Below are 27,857 nucleotides of genomic sequence, written 5' to 3'. Positions count from 1 at the left end.
GGGTCCCGGCCCTGCCCCGCGAGCCGTCTGGAGTTGAGCCGACGGTCGGAAAGCCTCGTGCAACGAGTATCCCGGCGCTGCCGCTCCTCGGAAGGCGGGTGCGTCCCTTCAGGCGTGCGGCGGGAGGAGCTTGTCCCACCTAAATGTCTGCCCTCGTCCGGGCCGATGGGGAGAGCCCGGGTTCCCCCAGGGAGCGGCGGGCGGCAAGGGTACCTCCCGCTGGGGCGGCCCCTCCGTGGCCTAGGCGCGGCCCCTCCGTGGCCTAGGCGCGGCCGGCAAGCAACTCGTCCGTCCCCAGAGCGGAGCGCACCCCAGCGCCGCCGAGCTGGCAGCAGAGCTCGCTGCGGCGAAGGGGCGGGGGCGTGCAGCCGGCAGCCGCGACGCTCCGTCGGACGGGCGGGCGGCGGAGGCGAAGGTTGGCGGGCCGAGCGGCGAAGGCAGCCCCGGCTGCGCGGCTGGGAGAGAGGGAGGGAGGAGGGAGGGAGGACGGGCTGCCCGGGCGCCGTGCTTGGCCGAGTGGACCGACGGAAACGGGCGCGGTCGCTCCCCGCGAAAACTGGCAGAACCTGTTGACAGAGCCTGGAAAATGCCTGATTTCTTAAAGCGTGAGCCAGCCCGATCTTATGCCTTGATAGATAACGCTCACTCTCCCGCTACCGAAACCGGTCGTTGAGTTTTACACGAGGTTTTCTTCAGCAATGTCAGATTCTGAACAGCGGGCAGTAGCTGAGCCTCGACACCTGCAGCTGCATCCGCAGGTCAGGCGTGGGATGCAGCTGAATTCCACGTCTTATCCTTCCCAGTTTGTGGTCTCTACAAAATTCCCAGATTGATTAACTTTTTCTTCCTTTCTCTCCCACCAGGATTGTCTGCCAGCTGGAAGTGTTGCTCTTTGGTTTTTTGTTTGGGGTTTTTTTTCCATAATTACCAGATTTTCTGTTGCTCTTCAGTGTGCTTGGGGAGAAAGGAGCTGAGTAGAGTGTTTCACGTAGGAAGAAAATACACTTCTTCAAGACCAAGTAGATGTTTTCACATGCTATCCAATACAGTGGTATCACCATCAAGGTTCACGGATGTCTGCCTGGCTGAATACCAACAAGTTCAGAGTTGTTCTCATGCTTTACTGAGGTCAGAAACCTGGAGCTTTCACGCTAAATGGCAATATTAGATTTTCGCTGTATTTTTTTTTCCCAGGAAATACGATGCTGATATGAATTGATTAAAAATCACATGCATAAGGAGCCTTTCACAGTTACATATTTACATACTCATATACTCACTAGGCATTGAAGCAGCCTGGAGTGATTATTTTATACATTACCCAAGAAGCAAATGACTTCTGCACATTACAGGGAAAACATGCAAATTTCATTGTGCCTAGGCTGAAATTACAGAAAGTAAGGTTTTTTAAAGGATTCAGTTGCAAGTCTAAATTATACATCTTTCCCAAGGAGATAGTGTTAAGCTGATTGCATTCATTTTCACTGAACGTGTCTCTGTGATTAAAAAATACATTTTAAAGAGTGATAATGCAGGAGATCCTGCCTATATGGGTTATGTCAAAACATTTGATCATATCCTGTGTATGACTATTTAACTGGGAAAAAAAGCAATTTTCACTTCTAAAATATATGAGTGTTCAGAGAAGTATATACAACTCTGTTCCTCCTGACAGCTCTAAAAATAACTAGCAGCCAGGGTTCAGAGCTTATTTTAACTCTTGTCCATGTTTATTGTTCTGCTGATACAATTTATGAATACACCTGGTCATTAATGTTGTTAAAGTACAGGCATACAATTTTATAGCCCAGCCATTAGATGACTTGAATCAGTTCCAATTTTCCAACAGAAAAGGTGATAAATTGAGTATTCAGCAAATTCTACCTATTTTCTCTGACTGAAACAGTTTTCCCATTCTTAATTTGTACTATATTTTAGTGCAGTTCTAAAATGCAATGTATTATTAAAATATGAGTAGTGGTTTGTTTCATTATAGCAAGATGGGGCTATATATTAACAAAATATGCAGGAGCAAGTTGTTACCTTTCTACAATGAATAGATTTGAATCCACATTGCTCAGTTATTATGTAGAATACTTAACTGGTATTTTGGTAATTTGGCCAGAGTGAAGCTTGTTTAAAGAACAGATAACTTTTTGCTAACAGGGCAATGACAATGAAGCAGTACCCAGATTAATCCAAAATATGGGCAAGGAGGGACTGACCATTGCCTCATTCTATTTCAGGTCAAGGAACAAGCAGGAGATGAATGCAGACGAGCACAGCGGGTGCTGCCCTTCCCTTCCTCCCTGACTCCTTCCATGCCCAAGGTCTTGCAAACAGAGGAGCACAACTACCAGATCCTGGTGGACATTCCAAGGTAAAAGCAGAAAGGTGCTTGCTTTGCCACACAACCCACCTGGCCTTACCGAGGGGTACCTAACCTGTAGTCTCTTAACTCCACTTGTATCATACTATACACCACCTTGGGTCTTTTTGCATTTCTAATTCTTGGGCTTCTTCCAGCAACTCCACAGTTGGTCTTTTCATATGTAGTTTATTTTTTCTTCTGAAAGCACTTAAGTCTTTCTGAGTAGCTTCCTGTGCTTGCATGGTACTGTCACATAAAGTAGGACACTTATGACAAAAGCAGATACCAGACTAGGAATTTTTCCACCCTCCACTCTGGTCATCTCCAGTTTTCAAAGTATTACAGATTCGGGAAGGGACACTTCCCAAGCATCACCAGCTGGATGTAAGTTAGATTCACTGGCCTTTCATTTGTCTTAATTGTACAGCTGCTGTGGCAGTGGCACATCAGGCTGTTTTTTAAGTTGCAGAGGTATGGCACCATCAAAAACATGAGGCTCTAGCCTACTTCGAGAATTCAGCATAGCGTGTTTGCTTCGCAGGAGGAAAAGAGGCTCCAGTGCAGTACACAGGAGTATGTCAGATGGTCCACATTACTTTGACCTAAAGGAAAGATGTACTTGTTTGATGTACTCTTTCAACAGCGGAAGTGTCTAAGCGACTTGTAACACATCTCTCTGGATTCACACATCGGTCATACACAACAGAGAAAAATGCAGCTTCTAGAAAGTCGGTGTTACAGGTCTCCAACGATGTTTTTTAAGATGCAGCCAATCTCATGCTTACAAGCTCAGCATATGCCCAAGTCATAAAAAGGATATAATGACAGTGGATATACCTCTGGATAGGTACATAAACCAGCACACTGTAAAGAAGCAGCAAAGATTTTAACTGAAGGCCTAATTTCCTTAGCCTAGTTCCTTTCCTGTCATGGAACTGAGTGTGGTAAATCTGATCTGTAGCCCCTGGAAGGCATGGTTTTGTTTGTTTGTTTGTTCTCAGCAGTAAATGAGCACCTCTGTCAAAAGGTAGGAAGAATAGGGTGAGAGAGACGGAAGCTTATGCAATGTCCACTTTAAAAATAGAGGCGTGCGTTAGGTTTCAGATAGAAGGTCAGAATTCAGGGCATTAACATGTAAACTTCTTAGTATGTAATGGGAAAAGAATTTACTTGTTTGCAAGATAAAACCAGTTTGGTATTCTAACTTGTTATTTATTTTCTCAATTCCAATTTTCAGAAGTGTATTTTCTGCCTGATTAATTTTTCTTTTTATTTGAGTCTGCCTGAAAGCATCTGTAGAATGAAACATAAGTGAATCACATTACTGAAAGTACCATTTGAAAATGACATTAAAATCATGTATAAAGTAAAGCCCAGAGAAAAATACTTACTGCTCTGTTGATGCCCTCTCTATCTTTGAGAAATATGTGAATGGTGGACATGTCCTGTAGTTAACAGTTCTGTGCTTTGAACGTTCAAACTGAGCAGATAGCTTTAAAATTGGAGAGAGCTGACAGATTTCAAAAATCCTCTTTGACATTGCAACTGCCTGAAATTTATACGGCATCTGCAACAGGAAGTAAAGGGAAAGGAAACAGTCATACTATACGTCATAAACTGGAATGCCTAAATGCACTGCTGTTCTGTGCAGTTTAATTGATTCTCTATTATTTCAGTGTTACTTGGGTATTTCAGAATTACTTTCATCTCACATGCAAATTACTGGTTCTATTCCCTGTGAGGTCATGTTACATATTATGTTGTTAAAGCATTGACACAAAAAACTTTGTTAGATCTTGCATCTTGTCCTGCAAGCTTGTATTAAGCTACCTTGTTCAGCAATGTAACTACATTGTCATGGCGCTGAGCACACATAGCTTCATTTTGCAGTCCTGGCTTGGCGGTCGCTGCTGAACTCTCTGTTGGCTTTATTATATCTGGCTAGATCTGTGTTGTATTTTAAAACTACCATTCACACTGGGCTTACAGCCAGATTTACTTGCTGTCTATGCAACATACCTGACATAGTGTCCCTTGCCCCGCATATGTAGTAATTCTGCTGATACTGCTGGGGGAAAGAACATTGCAAGTGTGTACTTAGCCCTTCAGATTTGTGCCAGCTGCAGTATGGACTTGCCTCTGCACTCCATACCTGGCACAGCCGCTGTCACTTCTCTCACCTGCAGGAACGCCGTAGTAACATCACACCAGATTTCTAAGAGGTGGCTATATTTCTGCTGCAGTTACCTATAATGGTAATCTCTGTATGGAACGGTGAGGTCTTTGGGCATTCTGGATGTCTGTCCACTGTCTGATTTTGCAACTTGATAGGTGTTTTAAAGCTCTGCTGTTAATAATTCAGTATCACGCCACCTAGGCTGTATTTTGTTATTTTAAATTCCTGTAATGTATAAAAGCAGTTGGAACAGGATGGTAAAAAGTTATAATAGTAACTATATTGATAAAATACATATAGAACATATAAAAAATAAAGAGCTTACTCACTGAATAATTACGTGTTTGTTTTCGTTATGATGTGGGAAAGTCAAATGTCTTAGGTATTTTTTCAAATGTGGTAGCCCTCACACTTCTACCAGATGAACAGTTACATCCTTCTTAATTACTAGCATTAAATGTGGTATGGTAATTCTATTAAAACGTATTCTAAATGATCCGATTATCTTTCACCTTCATCTGAATCACTAAGTACAAAAAAGTTGTCATCATTTAGCAATTATGTCTTCAAGATCAATTATTGTTACATATCTTTTCAGAGCAAAGAATTACTTGGAATTACACTGGTTGTTGGTCCAAAATACCAGTTAAGTTTCATTTTGAGACAGACTTATTACCTTTTTTTTTTTTATAAATGCTACTGTACAAACATATGCTTTGCTAGTCAGACAGAGTCTCACAAAGTTAGAGAGGACTTTTTTCATCCCCTGGCTTCAAGCTACCTAATGGTGATGGAACAGATGTTAAGTCATACCTAAGCTGCCTAATGGTGAAGGTACAGATGTTAAGTCATACCTGGTAGAATCCATTTTGCTGAGTGAAGGATGACAGAGCTGAAAAATGTATAGCATTTCCCTTATGATATAATTGATCTGCATCTCTTGCACTCAGTCTTCCATCATCTTTCTAGGTATGATGTTTTGTGGGATATTTATAGTTTTTACTTAATTTTTCCTTTAAATCAACAATGTTTGGTCACAAGGGACATCAGTTGCCATAGTGAAGGTAGTGTTGAATGTTGTCTGTACTGTGCCTTTTGCTTGATCCACATTTTATTTTTACGTCTTTGATAGCTTGGACATTTTTCAATCAAATAAACATTAGTTTACAAGGTACTCTTGAAAGAATTTTCTATTCAGTAATATTAACTATTCTCATTCCCGTAATCCTATCATATGTTCAGATGTCACTTAATTCGGTTTTTATTTCATTTATAAGGCAGAAGTGTTTTATAAATAGTTGCATTTGGGGTATTTGTAGAGTTTCCATAACCTCATCAAACCTTTTGAACTCGTACTTGGAAGAGTTATTACACTATCCAGCAAGAAATAAATTTTCATGTCTAAAGTGGCACCCTTTTCTTTTCATGCTGCTAGCAGTTACGGAACTTTCCAGTTTGTCTAATTGGTTGGACAAAGATCTAGGGAACTATCAGACAAGTAACCAGGCTTTTCTAAAGTCTGAACATTTATTTTTTCCTGCAAATGAGCATGAATGACTGGCTGCCAGTTCAGCTTGCCTCACAGTTTTGTTATCATCTCTGCCGTTACACTCTGCTTTGTTGACTTCATGTTTGGCCTCCTGTCTCTGTCCTCAGATAGGATGGCTTCTGCTTTTTTGCACAATAGCTGTAATAAATGTATACATGTGTGTTCATATTACTAATGTCTAATAGTACACACTTGTAATTTTATATATGTAGCTGCTCACTGTAGTTGTGGTAGGATGGTGAAGATCTGAGCAGTCATTTGTGTGGAAGGCAGAAGCCATGAGCATATACAAGTTCACTCATGACTGGGAGGGGTGCTGGAGCATCATCCCCAAAGAAGGATTGAAGAGAGAGGAGGTCACATGTAGGAGTGAAGGAGAATAGCTGTAGTGAGATGTCTGGTTCTTTGCAGAAGGATTTGCCTTTCCCCATCAGTACTGTGGTAGCCTGGGCAATGCACAGTGTGCTCACGGACTCTTGGTAGGGTGTGACATTTCCACAAATGGGAGTGGTTCAGTTTTTAGAACTCTACTGTCTTGTTCTTTGTAACTGATGTGCATGGAATCACAAATGTTATCCATTCTTAGGTCTTCCTAGTCAGGTCCTTCAAGACATTAAATTAATCTAATAGTAATAGCTTAATTAAAAGAAGCCTAAATTAATAGTATCTAACATTGTTTTTCTTAATGTACTCATCCTTATGGGCTGCAAAACTTTCTGAGTTGTCTGTTTCTGAATATTACAAATAATTGAACACACATGAAGGGTTAGCTCTGTACATGTGGGCCATGCCACCAGGGAGTTGGGCATGGTGGCAACACAGCCTGAGGCAGTGGTTTCACCATCAGCGACTCGGTCCTGTGGTGGGCAGGCCAGAAAAGCAAAGTTTGGGAACAGCCAAGTCTTTAGCGATGAGGCAGATCCAAGGTCAAGCCAAGGAAAGTTGGAAAGTGAGCAGGACAGGCTGAGGACTGAGCCTGGGCTCAGTGATACTTGTAACACAACTCAGAGCCCTGAGGTTAGAAGCAGGTCCCTGGAAAAGGGGGGAAGGGCCCTGGCAGGGCACCTCACAGCAGTTTGGCCCCAGCCTCGTGCAGGCACTAGTGGCTGCAGAGTGCCAGTGCTGGCCACCACAGCATGGGCAGCTGTGGGCGGTGGGGGGCAGCTTGCAGAACCTAGTCGTGCAAACAGGGCTTTGATGTGAGGTCTGTGAATTCTGTAGCACAAAGTATGAAATCTAGATTTGGCAGATACGTCAGGTTTTAACCTTTCAAAACACAAATAGATTAGCTAGAGCTAAACTCTGCAGTGTAGAGTCTTGCTCTGTGCTCCTTTTTCTTTGTGCGTATCTACCTAAATGAAGAGGGTACCTCTGTCAGATTTGGCCTTTGCATTTTCTTTTGACAGGCTTTCCTATTTGCCATGCTTTCTGACCTACATTGGAAAGTCTAGTTCCGCTCTTAAAAGGTACGTCAGCAAACTAACGTGGAGGAAACTGAAATTTTTAAGGAGAAAAGAAGTTATCTTCTATCTGCTTTTTCACTGTCAGTATTCATCTCCATTCTATCTGTTTTGAAATCAGTCAACCCAGCCCTCAGCTTCCCAGTTCTAAATATTTTATTTTGAGGATGTAATTTACTAACTCAAGAGCTCTTTCAAAAGCTTTCTAACTTGATTACTGTAATTTAGAACATCTGTCTCACAAACTTTGGCATTAGCAGCTACTGAATGAAATGTAGTTTTCATTTCTCAGGAGATTCATAGGTTTAATTCTAGGAATGCTTAATCCATGAGTGATTTTGCATTAACTAAAGAATTATCCCTTGCCTTCTGTTTCCTTAAATTTAACTCCTTTTTTTTTCTTTTTTTCTTTTTTTTTTTCCAATGGAGTAACAGAACATAAGAGAAAGAAGATGTCCAGACCACAGATACTTTTAGCTAGAATCTATTGTCAGTATCTTTGAGAGACCAGACTGAATAGCCTTATCATCACTCCAGATCTGGCAACACCTGCACAATTAATAGATTCTGTTCATAACAGCAAAGCTGAGTGGCAATTGACCCATTCTGCAAACAAATACGTGTAACTGAGACAATGCAAAACTGTTTCTTGAGTTGGGCTTTAGTGCTGTTGCAGCCAGAGAAGAGCAAAAGTTGAAAAAAAAAGCTGAAGAAAAAGAAAAAGTGCTTCCTTTCTTTAAAGTTCTTTGTCTTTTCCAGGATTTCTCCTACTACAGCAGGGTTTGCGTGACTCTTTTTTCAGTGACAGGCTGTATAATGAATAGTTATTGCAAGCTAGGGATAAAATATCAGTAATTTGAACAGAGTTTTATTAATAAAGAGTGATGCAATGGAATATAGAGAACCAAAGTTATTCCGTGGGTTTTCATTGGGTTCAACTGCATGGCCTTGGCTGTGTTACTAGGAGTTTCAATAGCTGGAATCCTTTTCCTTTTTCCTCATAATCCTTGAGGATTACTTCAAAGTGGAATGACCATATGCAGCATTTGGGGTTTAGAAAAAGAAAGCAGAACCCCAGTGCTGACTGCAGGATTATGGCTTCGAGCTGTACATGTTGCTAGGCACAACGAACTATGCTCTGTAGGAAATTACATTGAGAGAAGTTCAATGATGACCAGTAGCTCCAGATGTATGAATTAGCAGTTTGAATTAAAATTCTAATTGTTCAGAAAAAAACTGTGTTAAGATTTAAAAAAACTGCAATTTTTGGAAACTGGACAGAAATTTTTCAAATACCTGCTTCTGGGTGACTCCATCCTTAATGTCACAGCAAATACATAATTGTCTTACAGCTCAAGAAACATCAACGTTGAACTGTTTTCTTTAACAGAGAATGACATCAAAATGAGTCATCCATTCATAGTTTTATATTTGAATAAATGCAGAAGGCCATATGCACTATAGTGTATTGCTTCAGTTGCTTTCAATGTAAAGCTTCAAGGTCCTGCTGTCTCCTGTACTGAGAATATATAACAGCTTTACTTGTTAAACAGAGATAGGATGGTAATGACACAAGACAAGATACTGGGGAATGGGATGCGGAAAGAATTATTCCTATTTAAACTCTGCACATCCCTGAATATACGGGTTCTGAAAATAATTGTGGATATTGCCAACAGAAACATGTATAGGGTACCTAACTCAAGGTTAGTTGACATCCACTGCCTGACTGTATAAATAAAGACTTAAAAATCTTAAAAAGCTACCCTTAAATCACTTAAATTACTCATTCAGGTTTTGAAACTGTTTTTCTCTAGAAATCTTTTAGAAACTCCTTTTCTGATACTGGTTTTGGTTTATCAAAGTAAGGCAAAGATTGTCTTAACTAGGTCACATGATGTCCAAGAAGACCGGTACTTGTTCTGACCTACATATATAGAGACTATAGGATCAACGTTTTAGTCAGGGAGGGCTTCTTTCATGTCATGTTATGAGCTAGCTGGACAATGTGATTTCAAAAATATTTGACAATATTTTGCTTTCTTTCTTGTATGCCACATTTCTCTAAAGAAATTTAATATCACACAGGGAGACACCTAAAGGTCTTTAAAAATGATCTGTAGATCTGGAGAAAACTTAGTACCTCAAGATGGTTCAAATACACCTGACAAATGACATAGGAGTCCTCATTGCAGCAGAGATGCTAGCATGAATACAGACAAAGAAAATGATGAGTCACACGTAATCTTGTTTTGAACTATGAATCCCCAACAAAACCAGTTTGTAATTGCAGGTTGCACATACTGGGGTAGATATAAGCTTCTCATCACAAAAATGGGATTTTTGTGGCCAGCAAAATGGAAATGCAGTCATACTGCTTATACTCCAAAAGAGGTTTTCCTCATCTTACACCACAATATGGCCTTGTTACCACAGTAATACATGACTGATTATGGTGCTTTCACATGCCATCAATAAATTATTTCCTCTCCTATCTTTAATTTATAATTCTAATGAAATGCTTGTATAGAAGCTGATCTGAACGCATAAGGCTATCTTTTGCTGACAATCTGTACCATTAGAAGCATTTCCAAAAAAATTGGGGTTTTTTTGTTTTCTCTCCAGGAGAGAGCTTAAATATCTTTGTGTTCCCAGCAAATGAGACTTAGATTCATATGTGTTGGCAGGAGATGGATTCAAGACATAATCCTCACTGTTCCCCACTAGTTGATTGAGGCACTTCTCGCTCTTTGAGGTGACTTTTGTGGATCCTATTCTCAGGCATGTAACTCTTCTCTTACATTTTTTTAAGGCACTGTCATCCAACATATTAATAAATTTCACTAAGCATTTGAGCTCTGGAACAAGGCAAGTGTTTAATGATCTCATAGCTATCCTATATTTAATTATGCTGGCGTTCATACATTTTTTAAAAAATTGTGTCGTTATGTCTTGTGTTTGGAGAAAAAAATTAAGTCATTCACCAGATTTTCAAAGGCAACTACCTGGTAAAGTCTGCATGTTTAATTTCAGTGCTTTCAGTGAGGCCATGAGCCTAACTAGTCCATTTAAAAAACCCAAGCCCACCCTAAGTACGTTTTCACATATCTGGAATAAAAATGTGTCCATATTAGTAAAGTTAGTTGGACTGGGTCCAAAGGACTTCCCATGTAGCATGACCAATTTCATCTTTAGCATGTTTGGTTCCTAACTTACCATTACCAATTGAGAAAAAAAAATAAAAAGCACAAGAGTATATTTTCTTATTAGCAAAGAGAACAGAATGAATCAAAAAAAATTGTGCTAATCACTGCAATGTGTTTTTCTGTAGTCAGAAGTAACACCCAAAGTTGGCATTGCTGACAAAGTTATCAGTTAGTTTCTCTGATACCCATCATTCTGTACAGGCACCTTTCGGTCTATACATTTGTATTTGCTTAGGCAGAGAAACTTTAATCAGGAATACTATGTTAATGCCCATGAGCACTATAATTTTTAAAACTGTAAATATAATGCACTTTTGTATAGCCATCAAATTAATTTTTATTTACATGAATAGCATTGATGTCAGAGTTTGCCAGTTACAGGATGCCTTCCATGTAAATTAGATTAAATCAGCTTGTCTCATTTGGAAACCAGTAATTATATTTTGGCCACGTGTAGCTAACAAAGATGCACAGATTTCCTGGCAAAACCAGATAAGTACTGGATTTTACTGGAAAAAATAACTATATACCAAAATAGGTTGGCTGGTTTTGGATCAAATCCACTTCTTAAGGCAATATTGTAAACTCAAAGCCACGTCCTTCCAAATAGTGAGCACTGTAAAAGACCATCAACTCAGTTCATCTGTACTCAGCAGGTTGTGCTGAATGAGCCGGACTCTTTTCATATTACAATTCCCATCAAAGCACTCACTCTTTTCTTGCAAAATATGCTTCAAATAAGTGAGTACTCAGTGTATTGTAATGCTCTTCTCTGGTTTGGTTTGATTTAATTGAACTGAGCCATTTAGTTCAGTTGTAAACCCAGAATTCCACCATAAGACCAACTTAGAAGCCTTGGCCAGTAACACTGTGCATACATACTTGCAAGAACTATTAGTTTTGTCAGCATAGCAGTACCAGTTACTTGAAGAAAAGGAGACAGTTACAACAGCAGATGTTTTTTGCCTAAGTGCCTTTTTTATAAGTAAAAATTATTCCTGTATATGGTACATCATGCAGCCTCCCCCCCGCCCCACCCCCAGCCCCCTTCTAATGCAGGACTATGTGGTAACAGGAACTATTAAGATGTACAGTACCAGGAGCAGCTCCAGATGTAAAAAGGTCAGTGTATCTCCTGCTGCAAGGTAGCAACAAAGACTGCTTTGTTATAGTGCAGAAGCAATTCCTGAAGATTTGAACTGTGTCTGCTGCAGTCTTTGGAGAAATTGAATACCAGGCTATTTTGGTAAAAGATTCTCAGACTTTGGAGAACTTGTGGATTTGTTAGTGATACAGGAATCTCGCTCTGATAATGACCTAGTTCATTTAAAACTTGTATTTCCATTTATTTCTGTTTAACTAAGAGTGTAATGTGTAAGGAGGTATTATGTCCTGAATACTGTGAGAAAGCTGGCGTCTTCTAATATTACCCTTAGGGTGAAATTAATTACCAGACTATCTGTCACTTATTGACAGTACTGGTGATGATATACATAACATTAAATTTATTTCTAAAATTACTATTATTCATGTGCAACTTTCTTCAGCTGTCTGATGAAATTTTGCATCTAATTTTACTGTAAACAGCAATTTTTGCGATACAAATTTTAAACAGCATTATATTAATTTCATACAATTAGTTTTGATTTAATGAATAAGTTTCATAAATGCTTGTATGTGTCTTAAAATTTCTGCTGTGTGTACAAAGACAAATCAGGTAACTAATTGCATTGTTGCCTGGGGACAGGCTCCTGAAAATGTATCATCACATTTGATTTTTAATTAGAGGGAGGGTTTTGTCTTTCCTCTCACAGCCATCCAGAATTTTTTAATTTTAAAAATTGCAAACTTGCTCCTCCCTTTACCTCTTCTTTCTTCAATTTAAAAAAAAAAAAGCAAACACAAAAGTAGATTTTTCTGTATGTCATCTGCAGGGAATTTATAAGTCAATTGAAAGAACATGCTTTATGCTGGTTGTTACAGGTATGGGTGTGCTGCTGGGAGTGTGAGGGAGAGTTTAGATGCTTCATCTCTTGAAAAGCTTTGTCTACCTGATGGGCGAGGATAAAATTCAGGCCATTATCTGGTATCTACTTTGTACTTTTTTACTGTTCCCTGGGGATTAGGAGAACAATTTAGGAAAACTAATCCAGACTATAACAGTGTTAACTGTACCAGATTCACTAGGACAAGAGAAGATATGTGTTTACCCTCACAAAATTTTGCCTTCCCTAAATGCAGTCTGCTTGTTTTTAAATAAACATCTTTCATCAATGACTATCACCTGTTGCAAAGGAAAACTTCAAGATATATATGCTAAATCTCATAAATAATTATCTCTCTTATTTTTGAAAACATAAGGCTACCATTGCAGCTCTCCATCTACACCACAGCCACTCTCAGCTGCATCTTTACCCCTGCAGCAACAGGCAAGCCCTCAGCCCTTGGGCATTGCACACATTGATCTGGGTATGGCGGTCGTAAACAAACAGGTTGGTCCATGTATTTTCTCATTCTGAAAGGAAGGCCCTCCCTGGTGTTTGACACGAACATCATTATCATACAGCCACTTCAACAATTTGCATATCCATGGGAAATTTGACATTTTGCTGCGATACGCTCCAGCGCATCTGCTGGGCACCTCACAGGTGGCTGAGAGCTACTGGCTTGAAGACAGCATATTGTTTTTCACTTAGGGAACACAGAGTCTGTGGTTCTGCAGATTTTCCCTTTATTATTTTCTTGATGTCACGAGACCCCAGTCTTCCCCTACAAGACTCACAGTGCATGGGACAGGACTCTCTTACTAGCCTATGAAAACAGGCAGATTGCCCAGGCTTACTTGGTTACACTAGGGAACGCAGGCGGGTTGCTGGAATTGATCATTCTCTGGTGGTCACAGTTAGGAAGCAAACCCTTGTAGGCTGCTGCTGAAGCCAGCTAAGCTAGAAATGCTCTGCTGCTGCTGAAATATACTCCAGAGCTTAGAAACACCCTTTGCCTGCCCTAGTAGGGGACATCACATGAAGGTTAGCACACATGCATTGTATTTCTTCTAGTACTCTCTCCAACCTAACCACTCCATGCAGAATGATTCTTTCTCATCTTAGTTACTATATAAAATAAGCCACCAAATGGTGACACTCAGGAACAGTGGTTTTTTGTTGTTGTTGTTGTTGGTTTTGTTTGCTTGTTTGGATTTTTTTAATAGAAAAGCATTTATTTGTTTCCTCACCTTTTTTATCATTCTGTTCCCCAGTTCCCCCCCATTTGTGTTGCATCTGAGTGGTTGAACCTTTTCACTAGTCATAAATAGTATCAAATATTGTAAAGCAAAATAAATAAAAAAGGTTAAAAAAGGTAAATCTGATACCAAACTAAGCATTTGATTTAATTTTTATTTATTTATTACAAGATTAAAAATGCTACTGTGGATCTCAGGGTTACAGGTTTTTTCATTATTAAAAATATATTATTTGCTATAGGAACTATGCATTTTTTACTGTTGTAATAACATAAAAGGGATCCTGACATATATTCAGCTGACACTTATGTTAAGATGGGCATAAGTGATAAAATTTGTACAACCAATCCTTTCCTCAAAATTATAACCCAACTTGCAAAATTTGGTTTAACTTTATTGTAAATACTTGATTCTTAAATTTGCAGTTCTTGACTAGGAAATTGCAACTATGTGAAGAACAGGCCAATGACACTTCCATCTGAATAAACAGCAACCCCCACCCCCTCAGCTTCTGTCATAGGCAGGCATTTTGGGAACTACATAGAGATGTGAAAATTCGGACTGCTCAGGAAGTACTAGAACCTAGTGACCCTTCTACACTTACCTAGCAGTCCTCTCCTTTTCCCATTACATATTTAAATAACTTCTACCATAAAGCATAGTATTGGTTGGTCCAAGTACTTTTTGGTCTTGCTGCGTTGCAAATTGTAAAATTGCAAACTTGCGTATTTTTAGTGGCAGTCCTATAAAGGATATGGTAATCAGAAATACAAGCAAGCTGTGAATCTTTGTACTGATTTCTGCTTCATTTTGTCATCTCATACTCCATCAGAAAAGTCCCCTGCAGAAAAGTTGTTTTATTCTTCCAACCCCTGTAAAGTTCTTCTTTCTTAAACTATGTATTCAAAAGTACATATGAAAAGCAAATTATGTTTTAAAAAACTCCCTAAGTTGCCTATTTCCTCTCTTGAAACAACAGCTTGTGTCACAATATATTTATATATTGATTTTTTTTTACTATGTTTCATATCACATATCACTCATGGTGATTAAGTACTAAGAAAAACTATGAGATTCAGCATTTATATTCTAAAATTAAGATTAAATAGATTTCAGTCATGTTTTACAGGACATATACTTAGAAACTGGTCTCAAGAGGTAAAAGAAATTATTAGTGAACAATAATGATTGAGTTGGGGAAAGATACAAGATACATCTGAATGTAAATATCAAGTATGTAAAATATTCCACATAACTACGTATAAATACTGGTAATTAATGTTACTGTTTTTTCATATAGTAGCTCATACAGACTCTTCTTTCATAGTCAATTACTAGGTTAATTACAGTTTCATTTTCCCAGATGAGATCAATTCGTGTACTTCTTTGGTTAACAAGACATATGCTTTCTTAGAATTATCTAAAAAATAAAGAGGATCAGTAATTACAGATGGATTAAAACCTTCATCCACCAGTCGAAATTTCTGTTGCTTGAATGTTCCAGTCACTTCCATTTTTTCCTAAAGAATAAAGATGTATTACATTAACATTTTAAACTCTATAGGGGATGGACTATTTTCTCTTAAATTGGAGAGTTACTACAGCAAAGTACTAGTACACAAATAGTGATGACCTGGATGATTATGGTGTTGATAAAAATAATGTACATCTTTAACCCATCTTTTTAATTTACCTAGTACATTTTTAAACGTTTTTACTCGTGTCATTATGCCACACAGCTTTAGCTCTATATCTCTCTTCTCTCATTTCCACTGAATAAAATGGATTTTTAGATTATTTTCTTCAGATGCAATTGTTCACATTTTACTAATCTGAATCTCTTTGTTTTCCAGTGTTCATGCTTCTAATCTCCATAAATCCCTTTCTGTGATATCTATCCTTACTCATTAGTACAGTTCCTGCCCTTTTAACATAATCTGCAAATTTTGTGTAATTCCTTTACTGGGACTCCATTAAGGAAGACCAGTTCTAAAACTAATCAAGTGATATCTGAACAAGCACTCTACATTATTCATTTAGCCATCTCTGTGTTGAAATGACATAGATATTTGTATGCACTTACCTGGACTCTTAAAAAAAGAGGACAAGCATAACTTGGTAGATAGGTCGTTACTTGCGTATACATTTGCTCCAAGTCTAATAATGTATTCTGCTTTAAAATAAGAGAGGCCATTCCTGCTTTTCCTTCATGGTCTGGGGGAAAAGAAGTGAGATGAGATTTTTGAAACATGAATAAACTGTCATCACATTTTAATGATGAACTTCACAAAAAAAGAACAGAGGTCACTAGTAAATTGACAGTAATGTATCATCTTATGAGGTTCAGTAAAGCAGGAAGATTACATTCATATTTTATATGATATTACATATATTTGGAGATAATTCAAGTGAACAATTAAGCAGTACTACTATAAATGAGTTTGGCAAGTAAGTGTAAATGGACTCTCATGCTCAATATTAATAAATGTGGATAAACAGCAACTCCATTCCTCTCTCAAAAACAAGAGTGTTGAATCTCTTTCCCAGATTGATGAATTATGTCATCTCTTCAGTTTTAGCCTTTCTCTCTTGCCAGTATCTTATATCAAAACTGTGGATCTGAGTGTTGCTGACAGAGATTAAAAGTTCTTACAGGTTTGTCTGGAAAGAGAAAGCATTGTGGGTCTATGGGAAAGTCCAACATGGATAAATTAGAAAAGCAATGCATTTCAGCAATTAAAAATAACTGCACACGTTAACCATCAGCTAGTAACAACAACAGAGACATTATACTAATCTTTTATCTCCTTTCTCTATTTTTTTTGCTAATGCTACAAAATCTGTGATGAGCTTGTTTTAAGTTTAGGTGCGGTTATCAAGACCGCTTCTCCCCCAGTCGTCTTGTGGGATGGGAAGGGAGTAGATGGTAAGCAAGAAGACTCATGTGTCAAGATAATCGCAGTTTAGTGAAGAAATCAAGAGCTGCATGCACAAGCAAAGCAAAATCACGAGTTCATTCACTATTACCCATTGTAAGGCAGATGTCCAGCTACTTCCTGCAGGCCAGGGCCTCACTCAGTACATGAGGTGGTTGCTTGAGAAGATAAATGTCATAACAAATGTCTCACCCTCTTCCTTTCCCCAAGCTTTTCTTACTGAGCATGGAATCATATAATATGGAATATCCCTTTGGTCAGTTTGTCCCATCTGCATCTGCTCCCAACTTTTTTTCCATCCCCAACATATTCACTGCATGGAGAAAGCCTTGATACTGTGCAAGCTTTCGTCAGTGACCGACAAGCACTCTAAGTTATCAACACTGTGTCAGTCACCAATGCATCAAACTCCTATAAAGAAGCTTCTTTCTGTCCCTGCCAGATGTAGTACACATTTTAAAAAAAGATTTACAATGAATGGGAATCCAAATCAGATGATCTCATGAAAATTTAAAAAAAAAAAAAAAGAAAAACACAACCAAAACCCACAACCCCAAAACCAAATTAATGTGTTTTCTTTCTCAGTTATTTTTCTCTTTGTTTCCATTTTTGCCTTGTCTTTAATTTTGTAATATAACTGTATACAGATGGTTTATGTGACTAAATAAAAAGTGACATAAGGCAGAAGAATGCCTTTATACACTTTCATTTAGAATTACTTTAATTCTTATCTTTTTGACATCTTATTTTGACACATGGATGTGTGGATTTTCCACAGCCGTAAATTTAATAAATCTTTACACTTTAATTTGGATAATGTAGCTATCACAAATTCATGAAAGATAATGTCAAAACCACACATCACTGCATACACATAAAATCGCATGATTCACTGGCTTATTTATCATCTGGTGGTATTTTCATTATGAAAATCTACATTTTAGCTACGTATTAAATAGATGACTCAATCAGAAGTGATTCATAGATTTAAAACATGAAATAACATAGTCATAGTGTTACCAACTAACGCTGGGGGGGGAAAGCATAAAGCTAAAGCTTCTTTTACCTGCTACAGATACACCATACACGTTTGCTTCTTGTATGAAGTCCAACATTGCAATGACATCGGAAACTTCTGTAGTTGCAACATTTTCCCCTTTCCATCTAAAATATGTGAAAAATACACATTAATTGCACACTTTAGTAGGAACTCCATTCATTTCAGACTAACAGCAGTTCAAATTTCTTCCTATTTGTCGTATCAGTATATTATCTCATTGCCAGAAGACAATGCTTGCAATTCAGATGTTACTGGATATTAGCCATCACTGGTATTAGTTATCAGTATTACTAGTGCAATTAAAGCTTATCATAATCTGATACAATGGTTCTTAAAATTCTGACATATATCTAAATGTGGTCAGATTTTACTGTTTCTCCAAGCGGTATCCAGCTTCCTTGCTCACAGCAAAACTAGCACTAGTTACTGTGCTTACTGGAAGGGCTGTTCAGAACATTCCACAAAACATTCTGGAAATGAGCTATTTGGTTCCACAGGAACATTTTTCACAAAATTAAGCACCTATGAACCACTTCATTTTCATTAAAAACTGCATCACAATAGTAATAAACTTAGCACTTCTGACTGAAAACAAATAGAATTGTATTATTCTATTCTGCATGTCGATGGTTTTTAATGAAGAAATGTGAAAAGAAACAATGATTATACCTGAAGGTATCACCAATCCTGTCCCAAAAATAAAGAAAATTCTCATGGTCTTGAACCATTAGATCTCCAGTGTTAAAATAAACATCTCCCTTCTTAAATACCTCACAGAGTAATTTATTTTCTGTGTGTTTCTTATTGCCAGCATATCCAAAGAATGGGTTCTTCGCACTGACTTTGGAAATGAGAAGACCAGCCTCACCTATACAAAGAAGTTGAAAGAATGTAAACCTAAGGTATCATTCCATAATTCCTGTACTACTATATTAATTTGGTACATAAAATTTTAGCAGACCAGGAACCAAGTTGACAGGGTTCAGTACATAAGAATCAATAATCAAAACCTTCCTGTTTGTACTGTGTTGCAATTTGTCTCAACTCTACATGCAAAGTGACCATAAAGACACCATGCAATACTGCCCTTACAAATTCCTAGTCTTTTGTATTTCCTCCTGATGACTCATCAGTTTTCCCCAAGAACTGTCACCTATGAATTATGAATTCACTAGTAGGTTTACTATCTTCTCAAAGTTCACACTCCAAGTGAATATTAAGTCCCACTTGCCACACCTTACTGAATTTCCAGGGATGAGTTTCAACTTCATCAGCTTCTTACTGGAAGACTAGTGTTAATAAAGAGCAGGTGTTCAAGCCAGCCATTAAATCTTTCAGAATTTCTGAGAATAATTCTTAAGAATTTTTATTAATGTCATATAGTCTCAATGCTTTCTTTTTGCAGTAAAATATAAAGTTTTAACTTCTCAAAAAAGAAGGGAGAGACAGGGATAGCATTATCCTGTTACAGTATCAGAGTGTTGGTTTGGTGAAAGTGGAATAGTTGTAAGAACTTCACAGAATCACAAGGTTGGAAAAGACCTTTGAAGATCATCAAGTCCAACCATTCTCATCCTAAGCTAAACCATATCCTTAAGTACGTCATCTACCCTTTTTTTAAACACATCCAGGGAAGGTGACTCCACCCCATCCCTGGGCAGCCTGTTCCAGGCCCTGACAACTCTTTAAAAAAATTTTTTTAGCATCTAATCTGAATCTGCCCTGGCACAGCTTTGTGCTATTTCCCCTTGTCCTATCTCCTGTCACCTGGCTGAAGAGACATCACCCACCTCTCTGCAACCTCCTGTGGTGATAAGGTCTCCCCTCAGCCTCTTCTTCTCCAGGCTAAACATCCCCAGCTCCCTCAGACGTTCCGCATATGATTTGCCCTCCAGCCCCTTCACCAGCCTGGTTGCCCTTCTCTGGACTCATTCAAGGACCTGAATGTCCTTCTTATGGTGAGGAGCCCAGAACTGGACACAGTACTCAAGGTGTCGCCTCACCAGTGCCAAGGACAGGGGCACAATCACCTCCCTAGACCTACTGGCCACACTGTTTTTGATACAAGTCAGGATGCCATTAACTTTCCTGGCCGCCTGGGCACACCGCTGGCTCATATTCAGCCTGCAGTCAACCAGCACCCCCAGGTCCTTCTCTGCCTGACAGCTCTCCAGCCAGTCTCCCCGGAGCCTGTAGTGCTGCATGGGGTTGTTATGTCCCTTGTGCAGCACTCTACACTTGGCCTTGTTAAACTTCATCCCTTTTTGGAAGCATCTTTTTTGGAAGCATGTTCTGAAACACAAAGCTTAAGAGTTATATTACTTTACATCAGAGACAAGAATTATAAATATGTAAGTATATAAATGTTTCCAAGGTCATGCACAATTTTTAATTTAAGACTGTCTCCTCATAAATGAGCTGTGCTTTTTTTCCCATAAATTGGTAGTGTTTAAGGTGAAAGCATTTCATTCACTGTTAGTGTCACTCAGCCATGATGATCTGAAGATATAGAACATAGGAAGAACAAGGTCTATTAAGACAATTTATTAGACTCACTGGTATTATTGGGAAAAAAAGAACCCAACCAGGTATCTACTTTGTGTGCATGTGATCCCTTTGCAAGTCAGTCTAACATCCTTCCCTATAAAATGTCATGTTCTGGGGACCACTTTTTCTTGAGTGTCCAACTTTGATTAAGATCTGTTAGAGATTCTCTTAACTCCTTTGAAAAATCTCCTTGAGGTTGTTATTAAAGCTGTCTGCCTGACCCTGAATATAAGTTTTTCATGCTTCAGCATCCAGGCATTAATTACAGCTGCTACCTTCCTACAGTACAACAGAGATGCTTCAGTATCTGACAAACACTTGGAAAATACACATAATCTTGGTATTTGAGAAGTATTTTGATAACAGATATAATCAAGTAACATCTTTACTTAACACATAATAAAACTTGATAAAAATCATCAATTAACTTAGTGAGGAACACTTAATCTCTCACCAAAAAGCATTTGCTCTAATCTTCCCGCAGGTCTCTTAGGCAACCAACTCAGTATGTTAACCTTTAAAAACTACAGGTGTCATTATCGAGATACTCAGAGATAATTTCACATCATCCCCTTTGAACATTCATCTTCTGTGAATATATCCTATGACGTCCTGAATTCCTCAGGTGTCAGAACAGGTCTGATTAATAATGTTCTGGCTTAGATTGAAAATAATTATATTGCTTTTGTCAGAGCAGAGTAATAGTTGATATTGGCATAGTACAGTAACACAACAGTAACATTTCTCTGCAGTATTTGTATTACAATCAAAAGGCTTTAATATACTACTAAAATGCATATTTACCTTTCTTAACTTTTTCACACCAACCGTGCTTATTTCTGATTGGTTCGTCTTTTTGGAAATCATACTTGATTAAATCAAATGGGAAAAAAAGCTAAAAAGGGAAAAAGGGTCATCAGTTGTTCATCTACACAGTGACATCTGGTGGCAACAGATACAAACAAGGCAGCATTACTCCACTCTCGTTCATCTAAGAGTAGAATGTAGAGAAGTAGTTTCATTTAAAATAGAAAATTAGATGTAAAATCACACCATTTCCTGGAGATAAGCCACACAAAACCATTATAAAATTTATTATAATTAACATAAATTAAAAAACCATTACTTATAATCTTGCAAGTTAAAAAAATACTTAGCAATTTTTAAAATTTTCTTACAGATAAGTTATGGGATCAACATAGCAGTGGAAGAGCCTAGGTAAGACAGAATAATAGAAGTGTATCTTGAATCTGACATTTAGTGGAGGTGGTCTTGGGGTCTTCTGGCACATAAAACAACTGGCAAAGCAAAGGAAACTTGCTTTCTGTTGAGCTTTACTCTTGGTTAACTTGTCTTACTTACACACCTTTTTCAGGCTGGTGGATAGTGGAAAGTCTTATCACAAGCACCAGCAGGATACATACTGCCATGTCATTTGGCATGGTTATGTAGCTGTGCATGTTCCATAGTTACTTCAGGATTAGTTTTGCATATTTATGAAATACTGTGAGCCCTTGAGTCCTGACAGTAGTGACCTAACTGACCTCCTAGTTGTGTTTTACAGCTAACCTTCCTCTTGTGCAAGTATCACAGACAATATTCTGAGTAAGCTGAAGGAGAGAGCAAGATTCTTTTATCGATGCTGGAATCTGCAATATTTTTTTCTCTGATATAACAAGCTCTGACTCATACTGTGCTTCATTTCTCTACTGTGATATAAATCCAAATCAGACCTTGGAGGAACACTGATAAATATCGCATGCCTGATACTATATGGACCACTGCCTTGCAGTTACTATCCTAAGGCTTCAGTTTCCCCAGCCTGTGATTCTGGTTCCTTTAAAGAAATATGTCAGCAATCTATTTAACAACTAGTCAAACCAAGGATATCCAATTATCTTTGCCTGGAGAAATCCTGGAAAGCAGAGAAAACAATTTTAAAACCATATAAATACATCCCTGCATGCTTCACAATAAAGAAATGCAATATAATTTAAGGATGGTGTTATGAAGGTGACTGAAGTAAAGTGTAGTATGCTAAAAAATAAACGTCTTTCTTTTTCTGAATCTTGGATGACAAGTCACACAATTATTTTACCCTAATTTGAAATGATGCTGTAACTGTACCGCATCATTTTGTTCTCAAGGAAATATGAATAAATAGCAACTTGACTCAAACATCAAGCACACAATTTCACCCTCATATGGACAGACTTATTTCACTGAGTCTTGTCTGTGTTTGCCACTATGTTTCCCTTCTAGCCTAAGTCTGAATAAAAGAGATATTTTTAACAGTTGATCAAACAAACAAGGTCATAGTGTACAAAATCAATTCATGGTCCAAGAACTGGACACTTTTGAATAAAGTGAAGGGATTTTTTTTAAATATAAAGCTTTTTCCAAAGTTCTGAATTTGAGAGCCAAAAACTTAACTTAAACTAGAAAATTATATTATTCTTGATGAACAAAATGAGAGGTATTTAATGATAAACACAAGTTTTTCTTAGAGTCTTCTCTTTTGGCTCTCTATGTTTAATTGCTGCTCTTTTTTGCTTTCTTTTTTACACTGATATTTACTACCTTAATAGGTTTCATATGACAGTCCAAACGCACTGAATAATACAAATAATATGAATCAAATGGTATAAAAAGACACATTACTCTGATGTTTTTCTGTTTGATAGAACAGGCCTGTTAAGTACCATTTTTACCTGTTCATTTCTTCAGAGCTCAATAGCTATATCTTATCATCATACTAGTCTGTATAATGCATTATTTTAAGTTTCTATAAATACTCAGAAACTTTGCTTTGCTGATACCATCTAAAATCTACTCAGAGTTCTACTATGTATGTTGCTGCATACATCTTTTAGTGCATGCATTATAGAGTATTAACTATGCCTATTCCAGTTACCTTTTTGAAATAATAGTAAACAGAAATACATAATTAAAAGGAGAAAACAAAATTAATTGTATTAGATATGAATAATAAACCTATGCCAATATACATTTGCCTGAAACAGCTGTTTCTGTGCTTTCCTTTCATATTAAACAGAGCAAATGAAAGCTCCAGAGCAAAGCGTTTACTCTGGGTACAGGCCTCCCTTTGTTTTATTTCATGTTTAAAATTTTTTTGAAAAGAAGGCCTGAGATCTTGAAGTATTAATGTATTGTTTTCACATAGTACCGCATGCAGCATTCATCTGTATTTTGCTCCCCAAATCAAAAAATCAACATATCAAAGAAAAAAGCATAATTTATCTAGCTGAAACTTAAAATTAGTTAAACAGCAACATTATTGTCTGTTACTGTACTGTCCGGATGTTATCTATTAACAGCACACACACTCAATTAACTGGAAATACATGAGTTTAAATACTGTTTTTAAAACAGTTTTGAAATTCATTAAGTTCTTGAAGTTTCAACTTACCATGAATTCTCACAGAACCTTCATCAGAGAACAAAGATCACAAGCTATTACCTTTTATATTATTACTAACTTAGAGATCAATGGTGTTTAGTTCTCTAGGACAATATCTGTTTAAACAAGAAAGCACTATATTTTCCAGATTTAGTTCCAAGCTTCTTAAAAAAGCAAAGCGTAAGGAAAAAAAAATTCTAGAGTATAAATATCATCATACCTTACTGATGTTTTTAAAATACACTTGTAATACCTTACTTAAACTGTAAAGAGTAGATATAGTTCCTTTGCATTGTTTTATTAGCCATAGTGAAAAGAAAAAAAAAACTTTTAAAGCTATGCTTGAATTAACTGAATCACCACATAATAAAATACCTTGGAATACACTTAAAGTTGTTTAGATTATTTTAGCCCAAAACAAGTCAAAAGATCAGAAACAGCACTGATTTTCATTGGCCAATGAATTTAAGAACTTCCATTCCTTGGATTAACACATGCCAATGTTCTTTCTTTGAATCCAGTTTTCCAGGATCTTGATATTTGCCCAAACCTAACTTTATTTAAAGTAAAACATATCTCTTCTGCCACTGAAGTTCTATGACTGTATGAAAAAGTGCGTAATATTAATTCTGTGTTGCTGATTGAAAAGAAAATATTTTATATGGTGATTTTTGATTTGTTGTAAGTTTAAAATCTTTCTCAGCTGAAAGCAGATCTCGATCCAAACAGTTTTGAGCAAGAGAGATTGACATTCATGTAATACTTATACATAAAATAATGAAAAAATCCATTAATAAAGTTTGAGTATTTTTTTACATGCTGTTTTTTCAGGTTTATGTGCTGTAAGTTATTTCTAGCTATTCTTACAAGCTCCTTTAGATTTCATTAGTCCCATTCTCCCATTGCATGTTCTCTACCATCACTCCATTTATTTCTGTGTAATAATTGTGTGTGTAAATATATACATTCACTGGGCACAACTGAGAGTTTTACTGAATTTTTGCATATGACATTTATATAAATACACACATAATATATGTCACATGGCTGTGCTGGTTGACAGCTGGCTGAGCACAAACCAGCAGCATGCCCACACGATCAAGGTGGCCAACACCACTCTGGCTTGTGTCAGGAACAGCACAGCCAGCAGCAGTAGGGAAGTGATCATCCTCCTGTACTTGGCACTGGTGAGGCTGGATCTTGAACACTATGTTCAGTTTTGGGCCCCTCACTACAAGAAGGACATTGGGGTGCTGGAGTGTGTTCAGAGAAGGGAAATGAAGCTGGTGAGGGGTCTGGAACACTGTAGCAGTTTTGTGTAGCTGGGTTTTAATGGAGAACGAGAGTGCTGCTGAGATGACTTCTGCAAGCAGCAGCTAGAAGCTCTCTGCAGACCCCAGAAAGTAAATATCAGTCGATTCAAGGGCAGAGTTGCTCCTGACCTGGGGCAAGCCAATTGGTGATGGTCACAGTGCCTCTGGGAATCACGTATAGGAGAAAAAAAAAAGGCAGGCAGGCACTTTTTGCAAACAGAGAAGGGAGTGAGAAGATGCAACGAGCCATGCTGATATGAAGGCCAGGGAAGAAGAAGGGCAGGGGTAGGGGGGGTGCAGAGAATGAGGCCTTTCAGGTGCTGGAGAGAGAGATTCCCCTGCAGCCCATGGATAAGGATGGGGAGCAGAGACCATCTACAGCCTGTGAAGAGGTTGATCCACACCACAGCAGGTTTGCTGGGGGACTTGTGACTCTGGGAGGGACCAGCCCGGAGGAGTCTGGGCCAGAAGGTCAACACCCCATGGAAGGGAGCCCTGCTGAGGGAAGCAGTGAGGAGATAACTACTACTAGAGAGGACTCACGCTGGAGAAGTTCATGAAGGCCTCACCCAGCTAAGAAAGGAAAACAACTTAGGAGGAACGGACTGAAAACCCCCATTCTCCGCCCCTCCCTGCGACGGGGGGGAAGAAGGGAGGAAATTTATGATTAAAGTCTGGGAAGAAAGGAGGGGTAGAGGGAAGTGTAAGTGTTAAGATCTGGAGAAATCAGCTTGTAAAGAATGTAACAGAACCCCACTCCCCCATTCATTCCCTGCCTCTCCCCAGACCATGTTGTGGGAGGAAGAAGGAGTAAAATCGTGAAAGAAGTTTAAGTATGCTAAGAAGGGAGGGGTGGGGGAAGGGTGCTTTAAGACCTGGCCATGCTTCTCATTACCTGACTCAGGTTCACTGGGTGTGTGGTGTAAAAAATTAGTTTTCAGTTCTTTATTCTGCATTGAGTCTGTTTTGCCCATGACACTAATTGCAGAGTGATCTCTCCCTGTCCTTATCTCGAATTCTAAGCCTCTCAACGTATATTTTCTCCCTTTTTGGGCTGGAGATGGGAGTGAGCAAGTGGCTTTGGTGGCCATTTGGCCTCTAGCCATGGCCAAAGCACCACAAACAAAAGTAATGAGGAGAGGCTGAAGGAATTTGGGTTATTTAGTTTGGGGAAGAGGTAAGGTCTTCCCTAAGACCTTTCCACTCTCTACAACTACCTCAAAGGATTTTGTGGTGGTTTGATCCTGGCTGGAGGCCAGGTGCCCACCAAAGTCGCTCTATCACTCCGCTTTTCAGCTGGACAGAGGAGAAAACACATATTGAGAGGCTTAGGAGGCAAGGTAAGGACAGGGAGAGATCATTCCACAGTCAGCATCACAGGCAAAACAGACTCAACACAGAATAAATAAAAATCCCATCAGTTTTATTACACTACACACACACTAAAAAGAGAGTAGGGCAATGAGAAGTACAACCAAATATTAAAACACCTTCTCTCACCCCTTCCTATTATCTGGGCTCAACTTCATTAATGTTTTCTCCCTTCGTCTCCCCTCCCTCTCCTCGCCCTCAGATGGCACAGGAGAAAACTGGGAATGGGGGTTTCAGTCAGTTCATCACAAGCTGATTACCTTCTTAGCGGGGATGGGGCAAGGTGGGGGGGAGGTGGAGGGAGGTGGAGGTTGGGGCATTGATCATACTCTTCCCCTGGTCCAGTGTGAGCTTCCACCCACAGGAGACAGTCCTCCATGAACTTCTCCAACAAGAGTCCTCTCCGTCAGGGATTCAGCTCCTCACCCACTGCCCCAGCGTGGGGCACTTCTATGGGGTGCAATCTCTCAGGCCCAGACTGTTCCAGCCTGGGCCCTCACAGAGTCACCAGTCACTCCAGCAAACATACTCAGGGGTGGTCCCCTCTCTCTACGGGCTGCAGGTCCTGCCAGGAACTTACTCCAGCACAGGTCACAGTGTCTTCCATACGTGTCCTCCCACTCCAGCATGGGGCCTCTCCATGGGCTGCAGGTGGGATCTCTGCTCCCCATCATCTTCCATGGGCTGCAGGGGGACAACCTGTTTCACTATCTTCCTCTCCACAGACTGCAGCAGAATCTCTCCTTCCAACCCCCCTTCACCAACCTTGGTGTCTCCAAAGTTTCTTACATCTTCTCACTCCCTTCTCTGGCAGCAAAAAGTGTCCACCTGCATTTTTTTTCCACTTAAATATGTTTCACAGGGGGCACCATGACTATTGCTGATTAGCTCAGCCTCGGTCAGCTGTGGGTCCGTCCTTGAGCCGACTGCTGTTTACTCTGTTGGAGCAAGGGGATGCTTCTAGCTGCTTCTTGCAGAAGCCACCCCTGCAGCCCCCCACTCCTCCACCAGAACCTTGCTACACAAAACCACACTAAGCTTATACTGCTTTTACGGCATTACAACTGTGCAATTATGCTGGTAGAATAGAGAGTATCACATACACGAACATAGAAGCCTCTTCTCTTTTCTCAGTTCTCTTTCTTCCCATTTCCAGTTGAAGAAATAGGTGTTATATTAAGTCACTAGAGAGAATGTTTAAGA

The 27,857-nt window shown here is 38.9% G+C and overlaps 1 protein-coding gene across 1 annotated transcript in view; it reads right to left on the bottom strand.

Annotated features, from left to right (window-relative positions):
• Positions 1 to 15,349: 15,349 nt before the first annotated feature.
• LOC311204008 (long-chain fatty acid transport protein 6-like) overlaps positions 15,350 to 27,857 on the bottom strand; it is a gene marked incomplete at both ends in the record, with an annotated part of 40,509 nt that continues 28,001 nt past the window's right edge. Inside the window, 5 exons of the mRNA XM_084278848.1 lie at positions 15,350 to 15,526; positions 16,090 to 16,220; positions 18,009 to 18,106; positions 18,672 to 18,870; positions 21,354 to 21,444. Of these exons, the coding sequence (XP_084134974.1) occupies positions 15,350 to 15,526; positions 16,090 to 16,220; positions 18,009 to 18,106; positions 18,672 to 18,870; positions 21,354 to 21,444 (696 nt within the window). The remainder of the gene's footprint in view (positions 15,527 to 16,089; positions 16,221 to 18,008; positions 18,107 to 18,671; positions 18,871 to 21,353; positions 21,445 to 27,857) is intronic.

Source organism: Gallinula chloropus (assembly GCF_964237585.1).
Source record: "Gallinula chloropus genome assembly, chromosome: Z".
Lineage (NCBI taxonomy): Eukaryota > Metazoa > Chordata > Aves > Gruiformes > Rallidae > Gallinula > Gallinula chloropus.
Note: the sequence above shows the minus strand (reverse complement) of the source record. Positions and strands in the feature narration are given on the sequence as shown.